The 21,144-nt window shown below is 45.7% G+C and overlaps 1 protein-coding gene across 2 annotated transcripts in view; it reads right to left on the bottom strand.

Moving 5' to 3' along the window:
* Positions 1–21,144, bottom strand: part of LOC138472650 (DPY30 domain-containing protein 1-like) — a 344,183-nt gene that overhangs the window by 80,108 nt on the left and 242,931 nt on the right. The window contains exon 5 of one of the 2 annotated variants that reach the window (XM_069610928.1): positions 17,177–18,774. The exons of the other annotated variant lie outside the window; for it this stretch is intronic. Coding sequence (XP_069467029.1) covers positions 18,637–18,774 — 138 coding nt within the window. The 3' untranslated portion in view covers positions 17,177–18,636. Of the gene's footprint in view, positions 1–17,176; positions 18,775–21,144 lie in introns of those variants that run through there. 2 annotated transcript variants of the gene reach the window in all.

The raw sequence follows: 21,144 nt of genomic DNA, 5'->3' as shown, positions 1-21,144 counted from the left end.
TTTAAGAAGTTTCTCCTGGGTGGTTTCAGTTTCCACTGCCTGTCAGGTTAGCTTCCCCACTTCATGGTATGAATACATGTTGAAATAATTGGCCCACAAATGTCTCTTCCTCAAATGCTGGTTCTTTGGGCTTCTCAATTGATGGATCTATAGACATGGGAGTGTCAAGAATGCTGAGTAACTTCCTTTTTTGGCAGTGATTACTTTATTCCCAGTACTTTCATTGGGTACCTAGGGGTGTAGGTATGGGTCTTTCTGGTCAGAAGCTTCTCAGGGGGAATTTGATGTCCAGGGTTCCCTATCCTCCTTCAATAATGACACTTTCTCACAAGAAGAATACAAGGACTCATAATCTGATGGTACTCAGTAGTTCTGTTCTACTGGGGGTTCTGAGAGTGGAGCAACTTCCCTGCTAGTTAATGTCTCCTGGGGAGGCTCTATGGTGGTATTTAGTATTGCCACATGAACTGATATTTCAGTCCTTGATCCAGTGGGCCAGATATGAGGCTGCATCTTTGAGTGGATTGGACCTCAATTTCTTTGATCCTACTTATAACACCAACATGTAACCAAGAAGGGGAACATCACAGGATCCAAAACACAGATATGCCACACTAAGCAAGGTTTATTGTGCAGGAAATATTTCAAAGGCTTTGGCCCGCCTCTAGCAGGGCTTTCCATGTTGTTCATAAAAGTTAACAAAGAATTTGTAGCAAGAAGTCATTCACAATTCCTAGGTCGTCTCTCCAGATCCTGAGTGCTCCTCAATATGAAGCACATCGTAGATGAGTGTCAGATGACCAACAAATTCTTCCCCACTGGTCGTGGATAGATTTTAAGGCTGTTACTATTATAGCCCATGCCAAGGGCACAAACTTACTGGACTCCTGAAGTGAGCACTGATGCTTAACCTTGGGTAACCGCTCCTGATTCTGGCCACCCTAGGGAACCTTTGGGTAAGTAATTGCTAGTTGGAGACTGTTGGACAAGTGTGTTTAGTATTATTGGTGGACTTGACAATCCCACCAGTTGTGGTGTGGGAGCTACAAGCAAGTTGCACTTTCAATTGGGTTTCTCCATCTCACTGTTTCTTGTGAAGAAAGTTTCTTTATTAACGTTGGTGGTCTTCTGGATTCCACCAGATCAGGTTAAGTGGATACCGGCAACCTCACCCCAGTGTCATGTTCAGGATGGTCTAGGCTGGAGCCCTACAAGCTCTTGGGCCAATGCTAAACTGGGTTCCAGAAATCTCTACCCGGTTGCCCTGGTCCTCTTCCACTGCTCGGCCCACTGACTCCTCCAACCACCTCTTGGCTCTGGTGTTTTGGGGAGCCTCCAGCTCGTACTGAACCACTCCAAGTTCTCTTTATCACCTGTTCCTTCTCCACACCAATTACATTTTCTCCTCCTTTCCTTATTCTCTCCTATGTTTTTGGCTCCTAGTTCCACCACCTCATTATTTCAGTATGTTACTTCCTGTCTTTCTCGGTTCTTCCTGTGACGTTTCCATCACTTTTCCGTCCTCTCCTCTCCCCTTCGACCCTATGACCGGCTGGGGCCCAAGTGGACTACAAGCTTCCCATTTGTGGAAACATTTGTGTGAGGCAGGGCCACAGTCCAGTGAGCTTAAAATAGTGGTGCCAAGCGATCCCATCCTTTCGGCCACCTGACTCCCACAGGACGCTAGTGCTGACTGACAATGTGAAGCTTAATTGTCCACACGTTTTGTAGTTCAGTTGTTTTGACCATGAGTTTCGGTTATTCCTGCTGTTTGGCCCTCTCTGTTCTGTCAATGATCCTTTGCAGTCATAGGCCGTGTGGTATCCTCCATGTACTGCAAATGGGTTAACATCAAAGAGACGGTGGCCTCCACGGGCTCCCAGGGTCTACTGACCCAATCTTCCTTTGTCAAGGCTGGGGACTCCATCACAGAAGGAACACAATCAAGAAGGTTTAAAAGAGGTAGATTAAAAGACATTGATGGATTTCACAGTCACTACATCCGATGAACACTACTAAACTGCAAAGTCTTCAGTGGAAGCAAAACAGGTTATGTTCTCAAATGGTACAATAAATCGAAGACCATACTGTATGCTATACAGCCTGTCTTTGCATGCCAACAGCTGTGTTGACAACTTTGGAAGTGGTGGTGTAAGTCATATGTTTTTTTAAACTATTCCAAAGCATATGGTTTTTTTCTTTTGGAAAGCATGACGCTTAAGCCTCCCATATTGGTGGGTGGTCTACAAACCTGCCTTGTTTCTCCCATTTTGTAGCTTGCCACATGCTACGACAGAAGCAGCATTGGTCTGACTCATTGATAAAGTTGAATTTTTTTTTACACAGCACTATCTATGCTTTAAGGTCGGCTGAAGAGGCTTACGAGGCAGAGTCCACCCCTTTGCCAAGGACATGCTGAAACACCTACTGACTGTCGGGGAGATTAGCAGACCTGATGAAAGGTTAATCCTTTGCAGTTCTGCATTGAGAGTCTAAAGATTGCCAATGTTAGGCTCTGTCAGAGGCGTCTGCCAAGCAGTGATTGACTGAAGTTTCCATTCCCAGAAAAGGCTTAGCGGGCATGGAATAAGTTAGCCTTGGAAGAAAACCCTGCCTTGGCCCACTTGGCAGCCTTAGCAAGATCTAATCTATACGTTAAGGTACAGGAGTGTCCAACTCCAGGCATCGACGTCCATGACACCCCCTGTCTAGTTCAAACAAGCATTGGCACAGTTTGGGTTTTTGTGTAGGCATGGGAAAGGCACTTGCCAGGCACTTGCCAGGCACAGCCGTACTACTATTAACTGGCCATTGATGGTAGCAGGGGCAAAATGGTGCGAGTACCTTGCCATCTAATAACAGTGCCTGGAAAATGCCTAATACTTATACACAATTCAAGACTGTTGGCTTTGCAAATGCTCGTTTTTAACAGGACTTCAGTGAAGGGCACACAGAGTGCTTATAAATCGAGTGGCTGAAGCTCAAAGAGTTCCCATGAGGAGGTGTTTTGGGCTGGGAGTGGCAGGAACTGGGTGGGAATGGCCATAGGGATTAGCATGGCTATGGGCAGCCAGTGTGTGTTCCTCCTCATGCCATTTCTCCCTACCTGTACTCCAATTCAATAGTTTTGGCTCATAGGTGTTGCAAGCAACACATAATAGCAAGCGACACCTACTAGCCCAAACTGAAAAGGGATCAGATTTACCCAAGTCTGTATTTGTAGAGTCAGTGTCAAGTATATAAAGTGGAAGGATAGTGAGAAGAATTAGATTCTCAGCAGCAGTCAAAGCAATATTTTGTGGCACGCTCTGAATGGAATTAAAAATAATCTTGAATGTGATATTTAATAAGAGGATAACAAAGCATTGCTCGGGAAGTGCCCTGAAGTGGCCTTAAGGTGACATGGCTGGTGCAACACAAAAAGCCCAAGTACATATAAATAAATAAGACTGCACTTGTTTAAAACTCTGTTGCGTACGATTGGATGTACCTGAAGAGGACTTGCATATGTCGGTACTAGAACCCGGGGAAGTAGTATAATCCGATAACTGCACATCCTGCCATGACGTGCGCACTGGGGCCTGAGGGCGAGTGGGCCGTTATACGAAATGAACGTAAATAAATAAATAATAGCGGGGCAGACTGTAAAACATTTAACAGCACTGATCTTGGTACCCAAAAGATAGAAACAAAAATATCAGTGGAGGGTGGAACCTAGGTAGAATGCTTACGAAAAAGAGGACGGCTGAAACTAATTCAGAGGGTACCAATACCTTCCTCAGGAGTACCATAATGATGTGCAGGTGGAACATTAAAGTGTTCTGCAGGATCCATGTTATGATCTAAAAGGGGAGGCCTTCCAAATTGAGGATGGCCATTAGATCAGACGGAGGGAACGAGTCAACCTTCCGTATTAAAGGGGCATCTGTAGCTGAAATGGTTGGGGTTGTTCAATTACCTTGCAAGATACTTACGGGGGTTGTTTGCTTTGACATGTTGTGCCTCCATTACGCCCTCCTTGTGCTTATGGGTGCTTCAAGTATGATGGACCATCGAAGTCTATGGCATTTACTCTGCTAATTGGAAAAAATGAAATTACTCACTTTCATCCCGAGCATCCCCCTTCTTAGTAGGAGGCAAGGGTTTATTGGTTTAAATACGTCTCAACGGCAAGGAGGAACGGTGGGTGCTACAAGAACGCTGTATGTAGGGTAACACTACCTCTGATGTTAGTCATATAATGAGCACCAAATCCATTGGGTCAGGTGATTGTCCGCAAGTCCACATCGTTATGTGGGCGGGCCCTGTTTGAGGCCCGTTCGCGGAATCCACAGGACATGACGTTGGGGTTAGGGAGGGGCGGGCCGGGGTTTCCGGCAGTTGCCGGCTTGTTAAGAATAAAGATAGTCGCACTTCTTATCGGCTCCGTGTCCATTATTAAAGGCCACCCGCCTGAGCCGTGTAAGGGCTCAACAATGGTGATGAGGGGTGAATGGCCCGCCCGTGCCTGAGAGAGAGGCCTGCCGTCGGGCAGTGCAGCGTGTCGGCGTGCCTCCACACAACGGATCAGAGCACAGGCCGGGCCCGCTGAATGCGCACTGGTGCTACGTGCGAATAAATCAGGGCACACACTGCGCCCGCAGAATGCCGGCGCTGAAACGTTCACTCCGGCCCAGCAGCGCACGATCCAGCACCTGCACGGCTGACCCCCAAGATCAGCAGAAGGGGGGGGACTAATCCGCGGGGATAAGCGGATGGGAGCCACCATAACCTGCCACGCCCAGCTGCTGATGCTCACGCGCTGCTCCCTGCAGAGGAGACAGGGTAAGGCAGCCTAGCTAACAAGGCACCAAGACCAACACAAGAGGGTAAGCACCCCAGAACACCAGCCACAACCACAGGAGTAGCCCTACAAGCACCAAGAAGACCAAAGAGGAGAGAAGTAGAGGAAACACACGTGCAAAGATCATAAAAGAAGCCCACCCAAAGAAAGAAAGTCTACAAAACTTAACAAATCCACTGCCCATACACAAACATGTCAGAACCGGCACTAGCAACCGCGTCATCTTCAGGGAGTGCAGACAACACACAAGGAGATGGTCAACCTGCACAGTCGGCAGGCGACACGGCACAGGTCATGCATATGCCGAGCCCATTTGAAATATGAGACACATCAAACCTAGGGCCTCCCTGGGCCACATGGCTCTGAGACTTTAAATTCTACGTAGGAGCTATAGGCTTGAAAGACGATGAAAGGCTCAAGAACACGCTGTTTATGGCTGTGGGGCTGGCAGTAAGAGACATTGCGGGCAAATTGTTAAATGTTGAAACTGTGACATACGGAGAACTCCACGACAAGCTTTCAGAATACTTTGCACTGCACACCAATATCGATTATGAGCGCCATATATTCCACACCACAAGACAAGAGAAGGGCGAATCCATGGACAATTTCGTCATGCGCCTCCGCATCAAATTGAAACACTGAGTTTCACAAGTACTCGAATGAAGAAGCATTAAGATCACAAGTAATTGTCGGATGTCTTTCACAACCTTTCCGCAAGCAACTGTTACAAAAACAGAGATCTTTAGACGAAATTCTAGCGCTGGCTCGCATGGAAGCTGCGGTAGAGTCGCAACTGGACAATCTGGGAAAAGTTACCATACAACAACCCATAAGCAATCCGGACATCATCAACAAACTCTATGCAGCCCCTAGCCAAGGAGGAAAACGCCCTGAAGCCACCTGTTACAGATGTGGTTATGAATACCCACAATTGGGTGACTGTTCCGCCATGGGGCAACAGTGTGCCTCATGCGGGGGTATGGACCACTACAGAGTGATGTGCAAAAATGCACCAGGCCCCGCTATGAACAGACAACGAACCCAAGACAAGCAAAGAACAACCCACCATAGCCCTCCCAGCACAAAAAGTGAGGATGAACCTGCAACACCCCGAAGAGAAGACAGAGACCGAAGGGGTCCGCCCCCACGAGAGGACAGACGACCACATGAAGGGACAAGAGGCTCTCAAAGGAGACGGTTCGTCAGGTATATCGAGATGCGCTCCCCCACTAATAGTGAAACACCGTTGTCAGAAGAAGACCAGAGGAAAAAGGGGTATGTATGGGCACTCAACAACAACACGGCCACCCAGCATAGCCCAATCCTCACGCTACATGTAAACAACACCCCATTAAAATTCCTAATTGACACGGGAGCAACAGTAAATATTATAAGTGAACAAGCATACGAGTCACTCACCCCACCACCGAAAATCAAACAGACCACCGTAGACATCTATCCCTATGGTGCAACAACCCCACTGCCGTGCAAGGGCATGATTATGGCTTGGTGCACCCACAAGGAGCACGTGGCAAAAATGCCCCAGCACATCTTAAAAACGGAAGCTAACAGTGGTTGCATCCTGAGTTTTCGGACGGCAGTAGATATGGGGCTAGTACACATATTGTATCAACTGATGGCACACCGCCAAGCCTGAAGCCACTGAACAAGTATTCCCTAAATTATTCAGAGGTCTCGGTAAACTAAAAAACAGGAAGGTGCACCTGCACATCAACCCACTCGTCAAACCGGTAGCGCAACAATATCGCGGCATACCGGTCAACATCCAAAGACAGGTGGAGGACGAACTGGATAAACTCATAAAAATTAATGTGATCGAGCCCGTCTCGGGCCACACACCCAGGGTATCGATCACCCATCGTCCCCGTCCCCGAGAAATCTATGGACGGATTCATACGTCTGTGTCTCGACATGCACAGAGCCAACGTAGCCAAACGAGAGGGAGAGACACCAGGCACCAAGAATAACGGATATGATCCACCTCCTTCACGGGGCAAAAATCTTTTCAAAATTAGATCTAACGAAAGGACATCACCAAATCGAGATAGCCCCAGAATCCAGGTACATCATCACTTTTGTAACCCACCTCTGCCTTTTCCAGCATAAACGGCTCAGTTTTGGCATCTCTTCTGCAGCCGAAATCTTTCAGGAGGTGATACACAGGGTGATCAGAGCCGTCCCTAACTGCCTGATCTATTCGGATGATGTACTGGTATATGGAAAAACACAGGAGGAACACGACAGAGCTCTACACAGGGTGTGCCAGGCCCTAGAGGAAGCAGGACTCACTCTGAACAAAACCAAATGCGAATTCTCCAAAGGAGCGCTAAGATTTTTTGGCCATATCTTTTCAGAAAAAGGGATGCGATCAGACCCTGACAAAGTCAAAGCCTTGAACTCAGCTCCACCCCCCAAAAACACAACAGACTTACGCTCATTTCTAGGGCTGGCCAGTTATTGCTCCAGATATCTAAAGGACTACGCCACCATAAGCAACCCGCTGCGTCTACTTACCTGCAAAGACACACTATTTACCTGGTCAACGGAATGTCAGATGGCATTCGAGAAAATCAGGAATGCCATCTCGCACGCTGAGGATATGGCTTACTTCGACACCTGGCGAGAAACCGAAACCATCGTCGATGCCAGCCCAGTGGGACTCGGAGCCATCCTCACCCAGAAAGACCCCATGGAACCGTCCAACATTTACATCGTAGCATAAGCCAGCAGGAGACTCACCGCCACAGAGCAGGCGTACTCCCAAGCAGAGAAGGAGAGCCTGGCAGTAGTGTGGGCATGTGAGTATTTTCACTTGTTCTTGTTTGGCAAGAAATTTACGATAGTAACGGACCATCAGGCCCTACTGACCATCTACGGCGATCCAAGAGCACGAATGCCCCAGAGGATAGCCAGGTGGGGCCTATGTCTACAGGACTATAAATTCACAGTGATACACCGCCCTGGCAAAGACGAGAACCCAGTGGACTACCTATCCCGACACCCCAAGGGATCAGCTGATTCGCAACCTTCCGTAGCAGATGCATACATAAATTACAAAATACATCATCTCCAACCACTGCCTGTAGGGTGGGCCGAACTGGCCACACACTCGGAACGAGATCCAGCCCTCAGGATCGTGAGACACTGCCTACTAACAAACAAAAAAAATCGCTCATGAGACAACAGGCAAGATCTGAAGCGGAGACGGTACGAGAGGACGTCAAATGGCTCAACCAGGTTCGAGACGAACTAACAGTGGTAGAGGAACACATAGTGCTCAAAGGATGTAAGGTAGTCATTCAGAAGGAGCTCCGTGAACAGACAGCGCACCTAGCGCATGATGGAAACAGAGGAGTGGTAGCAACCAAGTGCCTCCTCCGACAAAAGGTATGGTTCCCGCAGCTCGACAAGCTGGTAGAAAGCATTACTGGAGGGTGCCACATCTGTGCGCAGGTAGCACCACCTCCACACCCAAACTAGTTACAAATGTCACCGCTGCCAAAGCAGGTATGGGAGGAGCTTGCAGTGGACCTCTTCGGGCCCCTACGAGATGGCACGCACGTAGTGGTTCTTGTGGACGAACATTCACGCTTCCCGGATGTGCAGATAGTGGAGAGCAGCGCAACCTCCAGTGTCATCCCAGTCCTGGACCGAATGCTGTCTGCATATGGGATCCCCAAAATCATAAAGTCAGACAACGGCCCCACGTTTGCAAGCCATAAATTCCACAACTTCGCCAAATACATGAGAGATTCCAACACCGCAAGATCACCCCTCGCTGGCCACAAGCAAACGGCATGGTCGAAAGATTTATGGCCAGCATTAAACAGACACTCCAAATCGCCAACATTCAGAACAAATCATTCCAGCAGGCCACCAACCAACTGCTGAGGTAATACAGACACACATCCCACAGCACGACAGGGATATGCCCTGCAGACTTGATGTTCCGGAGACCAATCAAGACAAGGCTACCGGAAGATCCCAGGCCCCCAGAATTGACAACCCTGGAACAAGAAGCCAAGGACCAGGACGAAACAGCAAAGGCAAAGATGAAAGAGGCCGCAGACAGCAAGAGACGAGCTTGAGAGACACCTATGCAGCTAGGGGATGAGGTATGGTTTCGGCAACCGAAGACGAGGAAAGAAGATGCCACATTTGCACCTACCCCACTCATCGTGACACACAAGAAAGGTACGATGATTACTGCACAAGGAAATGACTGTTCATCAGTAACACAAAACGTCGCACACTTCAAATGGGTGATGCCCAACCAAAGGGTGGCTTTGGAAATGAACAATGACAGTGAAGAAGAAAGAATTCTGGACGAACCATAACAAGGAGATGGAGAGGAGTCAGAAGGGGAGCGAAACACTGAACCTCCAGCAAATGAGTGGTCGACTCCAAGAAGCTCAAGGCGACCGCAGAGGAGCCGCATGAAGCCACTCCGCCTCATAGAAGAAATGGGGAAAATCAGCACGAAGGACTAACATGCTAAAAAGGGGGGAGATGTCCGCAAGTCCACATCGTTATGTGGGTGGGCCCTGTTTGAGGCCCGTGCACGGAATCCAGAGGACATGACGCTGGGGTTAGGGAGGGGCAGGCCGGGGTTTCGGCAGTTGCCGGCTTGTGAAGAATAAAGATAGTCACACTTCTTATTGGCTCTGTGGCCATTATTAAAGGCCACCCGCCTGAGCTGTGTAAGGGCTCAACAGTGATTTTTGCTTGTAGTCCTGCACCTGTGTTTATTGGTGCCTAAGCAGAGGCACCCTACTGTAGCACCAAAGTGAAGTTATCAGGTGTGTTTAAACCTCAGTACTGCAGGTGTCCCATGTTGGGATCATAGGCTTAACTTTTTTGGGTACTTGTAAATGTGTGCATCGTGGAAGATTCCCAAGCAAGATCACCTCAGTAGCTGCATTTTGATGGTGCAAGGACTTTTGCAAAATGTTAAGTCAATCCAGAAGTACTTGAGGAGCCCGTTAAAAAAAAAAAGGTCTACTCGCTTTCTATTTTCAAACAAACCGTTGGAACTCCCCTTGAGACGGAACTCTGAACATGGCAGAACAACCATGTAAGAAATTCTTCTGTGTTTGAGCTTAAAAATATTCAAATGTAAAGCATGTGCCCTTGAGGTTGATTAATGCTCCAGGCACTGCACAATAAGCTGGTGGAAGTCCGCTTCTGAGAACTGCAACCTAGTGAACCTATACAAGTGGGGCAGCAAACTGCCCTGACTGTCCATTACTTTGGGTGAAGAAAGTGCTTTGGTCCCTCAACACTTCCTGCAGCCATCTTGAAACAGCCCACTCTCCAGCTAAATGCCACAAGAGACTCCTCCTGGGACACCAATCAGGAAGTAAGTGCCTCATGCCAGCTTACTTTTCTGATCTCCTGCACTCCTACTCTTCGCATCCCCGTTGTGTCGTCTCATCTCCTGAGACAGCCCTTTCTTCTCTTTTGTTTACTGATCCTGCTTCCTATTTTTCCTCTAAGGTTACTGAGGTCTTCTACAATCCGCTATTAACCCCCTGCTTCTCTTCTTTCGCCCCTGCTCTTCCTGCATTGTCCGCTTCCTTATCCTCATTCATCCCTCTTGTGGATGATATCTCTGCCTTGCTGGCTAAAGCACATCCTACCTCTGCTCCTCTTCCATCTTCTCTCATTCTTAAAGTCTTTCCTTCTCTTCTTTCTTTCCTTACTACTCTGTTCAATATTTCCTTTTCTAACTTTGTCTTTCCTTCTTGGCAGGCATCCATTCTTGCTAACCTAAAAATGATCTCCCTAAATTCCTCTCTACTGGCCTACTACTGCCCTATTTCTCTCCTTTCCTACTTGTCAAAGCTTTTAGAGTGTGCTGTCTATTGTCAAATCTCCTCCTTTATTTTCTCAAATTATTTGCTTCCCCGCTTCCAATCTGGTTTCCACCCCTACCATTCTACTGAAACTGCTCTTCTGTCAGTGTGTAATTCCCTACTCTATGCTTGCTACACTAAGCACTCTTCTCTCTTAATACTTCTAGATTTGTCAGTGGCATTTGATACTGTTGATCACCTTCTCCTGCTTTCTTCTCCCTCCTCTTTTGTTTTTTCTGGTTCTGTTCTTAACTGGTTTAAATCTTACTTGTCTGATCACACTTAGTTTCTTGGGCTGGCTCTACCTCCTCGACCATGACCCTTCAACCATGGTGTCCCTCAGGGTTCTGTCCTCGTTCCTCTCCTCTTTTCCCTCTATAATTGTCCACCCAAATAAATGATTTCATCCTTTGCTATCTCACATCACTTATACGCAGATTATACTCAACTCTTTATATCATTCTCGTTCTCGCCTGTGATTCACGCTAACGTTTCTTCTTGCTTGATGGCTATCCAATCTTGGATGTCTGATCATTTCTTAGTCCTCAACTCTTCTAAAACTGAGGTTCTCTTCTTTCCTGTTATCACAATTCCTCCCTGACTACCACTGCCTCAATCTCATTTCCTCCCTCCACCTTCACTATTTCCTGCATCGCTTCAAATCTTGGTGTTTACATTGATTCTTCTCTCTCTTTTGCACATCACATCTCTTCTATTCCCTCTCATGTCATGCACATCTTTATAATATTTGCAAAGATCGCCTCTGTCTTTCTTTTCACACCACTAAACTGTTTGTATCTTCGCTAATATTTTCACGTCTCTTTTACTGCGCTTCTCTGTTCTTTGGTCTTCCGCACCTAAGCCCTCTTAAATCTATATATCATTCTTCTATTTGCTTACAATTCTCTCTGTCTCCCCGTGCTTCTGCCCTTTCTTCTCTGCACTGGCCCCCGTTCCACTATCACCTTAAATTTGAGTTTCTCTGTTTAGTCTTTAAATCACTTCACAATCTCTCTCCAACCTATCTTTCTTCACTTGTGTCCTAATCCCTGGCGCATTCTCTTCGCTCCAATTCCCTATTTCTTCTAACGGTCCGCTGCCAACAATATGCACAATCATGTTGGTGCTCTTTTACTTTGTTGGCTCCACTGCACTGGAATTTGCCTTCGCTCCACATTGGTTTCCTTTCCTCCCACTCTCTCCAGTTTGTCCCCTCCTAAAATAAAAACTGCTTATTAAGTAGTTAGTTTTGATTCTTTTCTCCACTGTTCATACACGAAGTACCATATTTTATCTATTAGGCGCTTTGGTGTAAAGCGCAATATAAACATAAAATAAATACAAAATATAAACACCAGGGACACAATAAGAGAGACCAACCACTGATGGACTCGATGGTCAAGTGACAAGAGCGTGTGACATCACTACTGAACTCCCTAGGGGCGTCCAGCCAAGAGCATCCCAGTTTAGGGCAGTACAGTGGAGGGTGAAGACCAGCCATTGACCTGCCGCTTTGCCTTTTCACTTATGAGCCTTTGCTTTTGGCTTCCTACCTGCTGCACCTGTGAGTTCCTCTAGTTTGCTAATTACAGTGCAGCCTTTTCACACTGCTGTACTCACCTATAATGTATTCACTCTTGCTCTTCCTGCTGCTTCTCCTACTCACCTTTCCCTACGCTTTCTCCAATCACGCTACAACTTCCTCTTTTCCTATCCCCATTATAAAACTTACATCTCAAAACACTAACTATTCCATCTCTCTTTCACCTACTTCCAACAAACAAAGTCAACGAGTTAACCGTACCTCCCCTAACATCTATTCACCTTGCCTCTCTTCCTCTGAGACCCAAGTTCTGTACTCTTCCTCACCACATCAACTAAGCTTTGAAATCTGGAAAGCTCAGTTGGTATGCAAAAAAACATCCGTTATCACTGTTTACTGACACGCCAGCACTTTTCCCCTAGACCTTCTTGCTATCAAAGAAACCTGGATTTCTCCATTTGACATTGCCACTCTGCGGCCCAGTTTGACCCCAAACTATCCTTCATTCACTCTCCTCGTCTGACTGGTAGAGGTGAAGGCGTCAGACAACTAATCTCTTCCTGCCTCAAATCTCCAACGCAATGTCCTCTCCTACCTCTTGAATTCACCATCTCTGCTGTTGCTCTGCCTCACTCGGTTCACAACATCTCCATCTATCGCCCTTGTGGTCCCAGTGGACCATTCTTTGATAAACTCAGCAACTTGATTCTCCTTTCACTAAACATCACCTGCTTAGGTGAGCTTAACCTGCCCTATCCAACCACTTCTCAGAAATCTGAACATCAGTCTGTTCTTAGTGACCAATCTCTGCACTCTGTTCATAACCTACCAACCCATATCGGGGGTAACTCTTTGGATCTCTTGTTCATCTCCACCTCTCTCTCAGCCGCTAATACTACTGTCACACTATCCCTATCTGATCACTCCATTGTTTCCACCACCATCTACTTTACAACCTCTGACCTGTCCTCACCACTTTCCTCACCTATTATTAAAAGGAAACTTAAACCTGCTTCCATTTCTCCCTTCCTCTCTGACCTACAGTATTCACTCTCCTCCTTCACATCTGATGCATCTACCACTAACACTGCCTTCTCTATCTTCCAATCCATACTATATGACTAATTCTCCTCCCACGTCCCACTGCTAACTTTGACCCCTAAGTCTCAGCATTCACAACCATAGGTCACCTCATTCATACGTGCTCTCTGCACAGGCATAGGTCAACATTTGCGCAAATGGAGGTGTACCCACTCGCATGAGGACCTGCAACTCTACCTCTCTGCCTTGAACTCTCTCAAATCCTCTCTTGATAGAGCAACAATGGAATTCTACCTCACACTCATTGACTCTCACTACAACCATCCTAGCTTGTTAAGGGGCAGCGTAAACTCACTCCTCACTCCTTCTAAACCTGTTACTATCAACTCCACTCTCACAGCAAATGACCTAGCTGAATACTTCACTGCAAAACAATTCCAAAATTAGAGACTCTCTCCTGACCTTCCTTACACTCAGACCTCCTTGATTCTGCACTCCGCCTACTCTTCGTTCATTCTCTGCCTCTATCTTCCACTTTAGTCACACTAATACTGAAGAAGTCCTATCTCTACTGATGAAGGCTAACCCCTCTTGTGCCCCGTCAGAACAGGTGTGTGTGATTCTGGTCAATTGCCAGACTTTGCCTAACCCTTGTGGTGGGACATGTCAGGTAAATGACACTGGTGTTTTTCCGCCCACTCTCGTGCTGCGTGAATGTGTATGTGTCAGAAAAGAGGCCAGGAGGTTAGAGTGTTCGAGTATCCTACGGGGTAGGATGGGCAAAAGGTGCTATAAGAAGGGGGATACCGCATCTCACCCCTCAGTGTCCCACTTCCACTCCCTGAGAACCCCCCATCCAGGTGATTCTCCCGCACTGGTCCACGCCCAAGAACTGGATCCAATGTGTCCTGGCCACCTGCATGACAGATCGCCTGGGACTAGTCAGGGAGACACCTTCAGGTTTCTCACACAATGTACAATGTTGCAGGGTTGCAGCAAGACCATTGGCCCTTGCAACAAATGATATCCCCACGTGAAAGGTGAATCTAGATTGGGCAAAATAGGTCCTCCCATCCCTGGGACCCTGGACGGTTACCACACTGAGTGTACCCTTTCAAGGCAATAGGAATGAACATGGAGGTGCTAAGTGTTCCCTAATGTTGCCATCGCTGATCACCTAAGCCTGGGAGAGTGCATCTAGTCAGCAGCTTGAAGGCAACACTTGTAGATTTTCCTCTCTGGTTCGATGGGAATAGTCCTCTTTGTTTACCTTGGTTGAATGGGCATTGTCCTGTTCAGCTGGGTCACGTATGTTGAGACCACAAAATGAAGCCGCCCTGCCTGTAATTATGAGGATTTTAGCCTGATTTTCTGAAGATGGCTCATTGTCTTGGTAACTGGAACTTTCCTGTCTCCACTTGTCCTTGGCTGGGTGCCTCGTTTCTACTCGCCTCTGGCTGCAATGATCATGTCAGCCTTTCCATGTACCGAAGCCTGTCTCTTTTGCCATCCATTTCATAGACTTAAAGCTGCCATATCATTCCCTAAGGGTGCTCTATGTTCGTGGCAGTCAAGCATGTGCAAGCTCAATACATGAACTCTTTTAATTTTGCGGTTTCAGCTTTAGGGAAGGATATGAATATATAGAAATATGTATGTGTGTCCGTCCTTTTCCTGCATGGGTCATAAGCATGTGCTTCGTGCCTATATGCAATAAACTAGTGCATGTTTGTGTAACTCCGTGAATGGATGAATATGTACTTCATGTATAAGTGCGGCTATGTCATGATGTCAGTGATGATGTCATTAATCTCTGGTTTTGCAGTTAGTCGACTTGCTCGATCAATGTCATTTCCATGTTGTCCAAAACATCAATTGGGTATGGTCTGAACGGCTGTCTGAGTGAATAACATTTCTCAGGCATGCGATACATCAAGAATCGCGGTGATGGGCCTAAGTGAGGCACATCTTTCATTTCTCTGCCTTCGTGTTGAGAGTTGTGTGGGGGCCATGAGGGTCATGTTTGGCACCCTGCCTACAACTGCCCTCCACAACCTGGTCAGACTGTCACTCGACCTCACCCCATTGTAAGAAGCTCACTGCTTCCTGTCAAATCTGATTTCCCATCTACTTTACATTCTTTTGTAATCAAAAGATCATTGTTCCTCCCTGTGTGTAGAATAAATAAATAAAACAAATAAAGTACACATGGCAGGACGTCCCATTCATAAAGTATTATAAAGACTCTCAAGGGACACAAGGTAGCTAGGTTGGCCAGAACTGTACATCAATTCACTGATGGGGCAATTCAGTTTGTAGAGTTGTACTATGCACTTCACTTGTTCCTCCGTTTGGATATAAAAAGTTTCCTCTAACAACTGACAGCTTATAGCTGTGAAAAGAGGGAGTGGGGGCTGTTGTATAGTTTATACACAATTTGCAACTTCATTGCTACTATAAAAGGAAAGGTTAAGAACTGGGATAAAAGCAGCAGCATGAAGTTAAACACTTAAAAGCTTGATTTCATCTCAAAACCACATCAGAAAATCATCCAGTGCCATCAGACCCCTATGCGGGCATTAATACAGCATCCCACAACACTAGGGCTAAAATATAAATGAAATTAAGATGCACCACACTCTGATGTTAACATCTGACAGACCACTATGATTTAAACAGTCAATGACAAATGGAGACAAAATAGTTAAACAATGCAGGTTCTTAAACATCATGGTGCTTATATAGTGCTCAATAACGTAATTTCACATGGGGGACTTAGTACATTTGCACTCATGTGTAACCAGGTCCCGGCTGTTAAGTATTCGTTACTTGCATGGTGGAGCCCTGCACTTTTGCACTCTGCTGTGCAACGTGAGTAAATGATGCCTGGCATGCTTGCATTAGGCTGCCTGACATGCTCGCATGTTGGGGAGCGTTTATTTGTAATTTAACACGCATGGCTGGCACTGTGTACAATGGATCCCTATGGGGTCCACCGGCTTTGTGCTGGTGCATGAAGGAGGTGGGCCCATAGGGATCTCCAGCATTTGCCCCGGCATGAAAATCCACATTGGAGCATTTGTATGGCAGAAAGGAAGGAAAGTGGCAGAAAGTTGTGTTCCGCCCTTTCTCTCTGCCATACAAATTATTGAAAATGTGGTATAGTGTGTATGGAAGGCATTGAAGCCTTAACTCAAGGCTTATACGCCTTCCATTAACGTTGCGCCACTATAGAACATGGGCTCCACCGTATCTTCCTCCAGATAAGTTCTACAGAATGCGTTGGAGTCATATTGAGGGATGTCGAAAATCTGGTGATAAGTAGCGAATCGTTTTGATTTGCGGCACATCACTTCTAAACGGGAACAGTTAAAGGCCTGTCTCAGATAGTATACATTCTAAGTAAGAGGTCATATGGTGGGGGAAATTCATCCAGAGAACCAATGAGGGATATCATAAACATATTCAAGGAGGAAGACACCAAACCAAAACCAAACTGATTGGAAATATCTGATAGTGCCAGAATGTCAAAGAGGAAAGGTTTCCACTGGATTGAGGGACCTATGCACAAATAGGTTGTTTTCAGTAGTTTTAGAGGGAGATGGCTCGCAAGGGTGTGGGAGTGTGGATACAGAACATTTAGAGTATAGAAAGAAGATACATAACCCTGGAGGCATTGTGTGGTCTGGGGTTGAAGGTATAGGAAGATGGGGTGTTGAACAATGCTGACTCTGGGCCTTCAAGAGCTAAACATGGCTGAGTTGCTATTGGTGCTGGGAAAGACTTTGGGCTGCTTCATGTAGGCGTTTTGAATTCTAAGAGGAATGCAATAACAGTTTTCATGGTTAAATAATATGCAATGAACATGTATACGTTGCTATAGGTTTATTTAATAATTTACTGAAAAATATAAAATAGTGTAAAAAGATGAGAGCCTCACTAGATCTATATATATTGGAATGACTCCACCCATGATGTTGAGGAATAGAACTCCCTAACCAAGGAATAGACTGGCTCACATGAAACATCAAAATCACAAAGAATATTAAAACAGCCCTTAATACAAATCAATGCCTTCCTTTGCCAGTGCCTAACCAGATGATTACGCATATATTTAAATAAAGAAGAAAATCACGTGTTGGGAAGATCATGGAGGGAGTGTTTGGTGGTACTTGTGGGTATAAATTCTAACTCAGCATTTGTTGTTCAAAACAGTGTGTGCTTTACTGAGGGGATACTAACCTAGGCAGCGGGATGACCTTATTGGTAATGGCCCACGGTCCAAGTTAAGGGCCCAAGAGAAGCGAAGGTCCCTTAACGAGGGCGGTGGTGCCATTACTGAGGGTCAGTCTGCCGCTGAGGTTCCCTACACGGGTGGTAATGTACACTGGAGTGCAGCAGTGTGAAAACGTACCTTTGGTGTGCGGCTTGGCACTGCGCAGTGCAGCTATAAGGCAATTCCTTTTTCCATGTTGATGACTGATGTCATCGGCATGGAAAACAGACTAGGCTGACAGCAGCAGTGCGCAGTGTCGGGCCACGCAACAAAGGTACGTTTCTTTTTTTTTCTATGACCATTAGCACACATGTAGGAAACTACACAGGTGCTAAGTGGTGAAGGGGGAACAAGAAAGGGTAGGGGGTGCTGGCTGTCCAGGCAGCTCGGAACGCGGGCTTGTACCATGCAGTACAGCCTGCATTCCAAGCCTTCTGTTTGGCCAGCGCCCCCTCCCAGGGTGCTAATGCACATTATATATGCTAAATATAAACAGGTAGGTTTCAGTTTGTTGGTTGTTTCTAAATAAAGCAGTGATATAACTTTAGGTAGTATATAGAAAAGAAGTTCTAATGTGCGCTTGTTCACTTTAACTACCCTTCAATCCACATCTCTCAAAAAAGCAAGGTCGTAACTCTGAGATTTATGAACTATGATTCTGCAAAGCGCTTTCCATTCAATGCGTGTATGACAGCTGGTGTGCGTAACTACTGGCAGCTGGTAAGACACCAACAATTTTTTCAGGCTGTTACCCAGTTGAGATCTAGATCACCTCTTTGAAATATCCATGTTCCACAATAAAGAGAGAGTGGGGGTGAAAAGTGAAAAGAAACTGGGTTGACCACATAATGCGTTCAACAAAGGCAACCAATAGATGGAGCAAGCTTAGATCACAGGTCCTCGTGATTAACAATTTACTCCAGTGCTCACTGTGGTTTTGCACTGGCCGGTATCGGTTCTTAACCAGCACTTGAAGGGACTGGGTCCTGTCCAGTATCTGTTCCTGCCGTTGTGTGCTACGGTGCTGAATCTTCCACAGAATGATCTTGCAGGCTCAATCCGTCTCTTTTATGTCCACACCAGAAGCGATGTCTTGCCCAGAGGATTTGTGGCCAGTAGGATCTCCTGCTGAATCCTGGTCGTCAACTGCCTGCACGTGTTCAGCATCACTTTCCTGTTCCTCACCTTTCTCCTTTTAAACATGAAAGTCATTAAGTATACACACGAGAATATAACTAGAGCAACTTTTAAAATAATATTCAATAGTTCTCTCACAATTATACCAAATTTAAGTGAAAAGAGTGTGATAAAATTGGACAGTAATGAGAAAAAATGAAGACATTTCTAGATAGTTAATATCCGCGATTCATGCTACCCAAATCTTTTGCACACATATTACTTTATATGTCTTTGTTGGGTTTCTTCTTGGTTTACAATTATGATTCGTTGCCTCTCTCCCCTGCAACCGGATTACCTGTGAGGTTCTACATACATTTTAAACACAATGGCCTTAATGTCTATGGACGTCAAGGAAAATGAATTTCCATAGAAGGTTGATAACGATCATGAATGGTCTTAGTCACTTATGTTGTTAGGGTAGTGACTTGCATTGTCATCTAGATTTATAACCAGATGTGGAGAAAGTGGGCCTTAGAGAATCATTACTCAACTTTTGCATGTGCACCGCTGACATTAGTTGCAAATGGGCACCACCAGTTCCACGAACTGAGCTAAACTCAGGTCTTCAGATTGGCCTTTCTTCTCCAAGTGTTGACAGTCAGATTCAAAGTTAGACCTTTGTATGGTGATTTGTCTAAATCTCTTGACTGGGAGCAAGAGTGTACTTACCAAAACGAAAATGAGCAACTGAATAACATGCTTTTGTCTACGTTAGCCTAGTTAAACCTCAAACCCCTGTGTTAACAAGTACATTTGATCTAGGATGCTTCAGGATATTAGCCGTCGTGCCGAGCAAGAATAATGAAGCCTGAGATCAATGAGGCAGGATTTTTGGCAGGCGTTCCAGTGGATTTTTATATGCAATTCAACAACATCTGGACTTAACCAAGACCATGAATAAGTTTGTGTCAATTAATGTACTTAAGGATTTGGAATGTAACAACAGATATTTGTAAGAACAAAGTTAATACATTCAGAGAAAAAGACATGTGAATAATACACAATACAATATTTATATATATATATATATATATATATATATATATATATATGCACAGAACAATGATTTGTAAGTAAACTTGGTTAAAAGTCATACACAATATAAAATATGGCAATTTATTTTTGATTTTCTTCCACTTCTAACGTGGACAAACAAATTAGCTTCAAAACTGTTATTTCTGATGGATGTTCCTCCCACAAATTCCTCATTTTATATCTATTCCTGCAGTTTAAGCTGGATCACAGAAAACCTTTCACCGGCGAGAGGCGCCGTGGGACATAAGCATCAGGATCCCTTGACAAGCCCACTCCGACGCCAGATGTCACGTCGGCATCCATATATAGCTTGGACTGCACCCTGTGACCTCTGTTTCCTTCTTTGTCCCCATGCTCAGGTGGATTAACAAAGTTACTCACTATAGTGACTATCATACTCTAGTCTATAGTCCGCTTTCCTCCATACTTTAGGACATTCCGTCCTTCGTGACGGGACCAGAGCACTTTTTGACGATTCAAAAATATTATTGTCCTCCTTTTATTTTTACGCAGAGCCACAGCGCATGGCTGTAGCCCTGCCTTCCTAAGCCCCACCCAGCGCGTCATCCCTCAGTCATTTTCTATCACCAAAGTCGGAGGACAATTAGCAAAGATAGGGAACATTTTAGAGGGGAATGTGGGCAGGCATATGGAGGAAAGCCGACTATTGCCTAGGAGTACACAAGTCACTACAGTGAGTAACTTTGTTACACTCTTTTGTCCCATACCCTTTCCTCTATATTTTTCGGAGATTCACACGCACTGAATAGTAAAAAAGGGTGAATGGAGAATTCCCTTACTGAAAAACGTTTTTAAGCACAGCCTGACTGAACTGGGCATCAGCCCGCGAGCTGAGATCAAGACAATAGTGCTTACAAAAGGCTGAAGGTGAGGCCCATGTGGCTGCCTCTGCAATGGTTTCCATTGGAACATATTTTTGGAAAGCTACAGCCGCTGCTTTCCCCACACCAAAGGCGCGTGGATACACTTCAGGGCATGAAGGCCTTGAACTGAATATGCTTCCGAAATGCACAAAGCCGTCCAATGTGAAATGGACGTTTTGGAAGCTGGGATTCCTTTAGGGTTGCCAAAGGTAATGAAAAGTTGTGAAGAGCTTCTGAAGTCGCTTTTACTTTGTAGATAAAACGTAAGCGCTCTTATGACATCTAAATTGTGTAAGACCCTTTCTGCGTCTGACGCGTCTGACGCCGGGTTCGGAAAGTAAACAGGCAAGGAAATATTCTGGTTAGTGTGAAAATCCGATATAACATTTGGAAGGAAAGAGGGGTGTGTGCAGAGCACCACCCTATCCTTATGAAAGGTTAAGAAGGGGTGCTAGATAGAAAGG

This window comes from Ambystoma mexicanum, chromosome 8, assembly GCF_040938575.1.
Source record: "Ambystoma mexicanum isolate Mex_15411 chromosome 8, UKY_AmexF1_1, whole genome shotgun sequence".
Classification (NCBI taxonomy): Eukaryota; Metazoa; Chordata; class Amphibia; order Caudata; family Ambystomatidae; genus Ambystoma; species Ambystoma mexicanum.
This window is presented reverse-complemented; position numbering and strand designations above follow the sequence as displayed.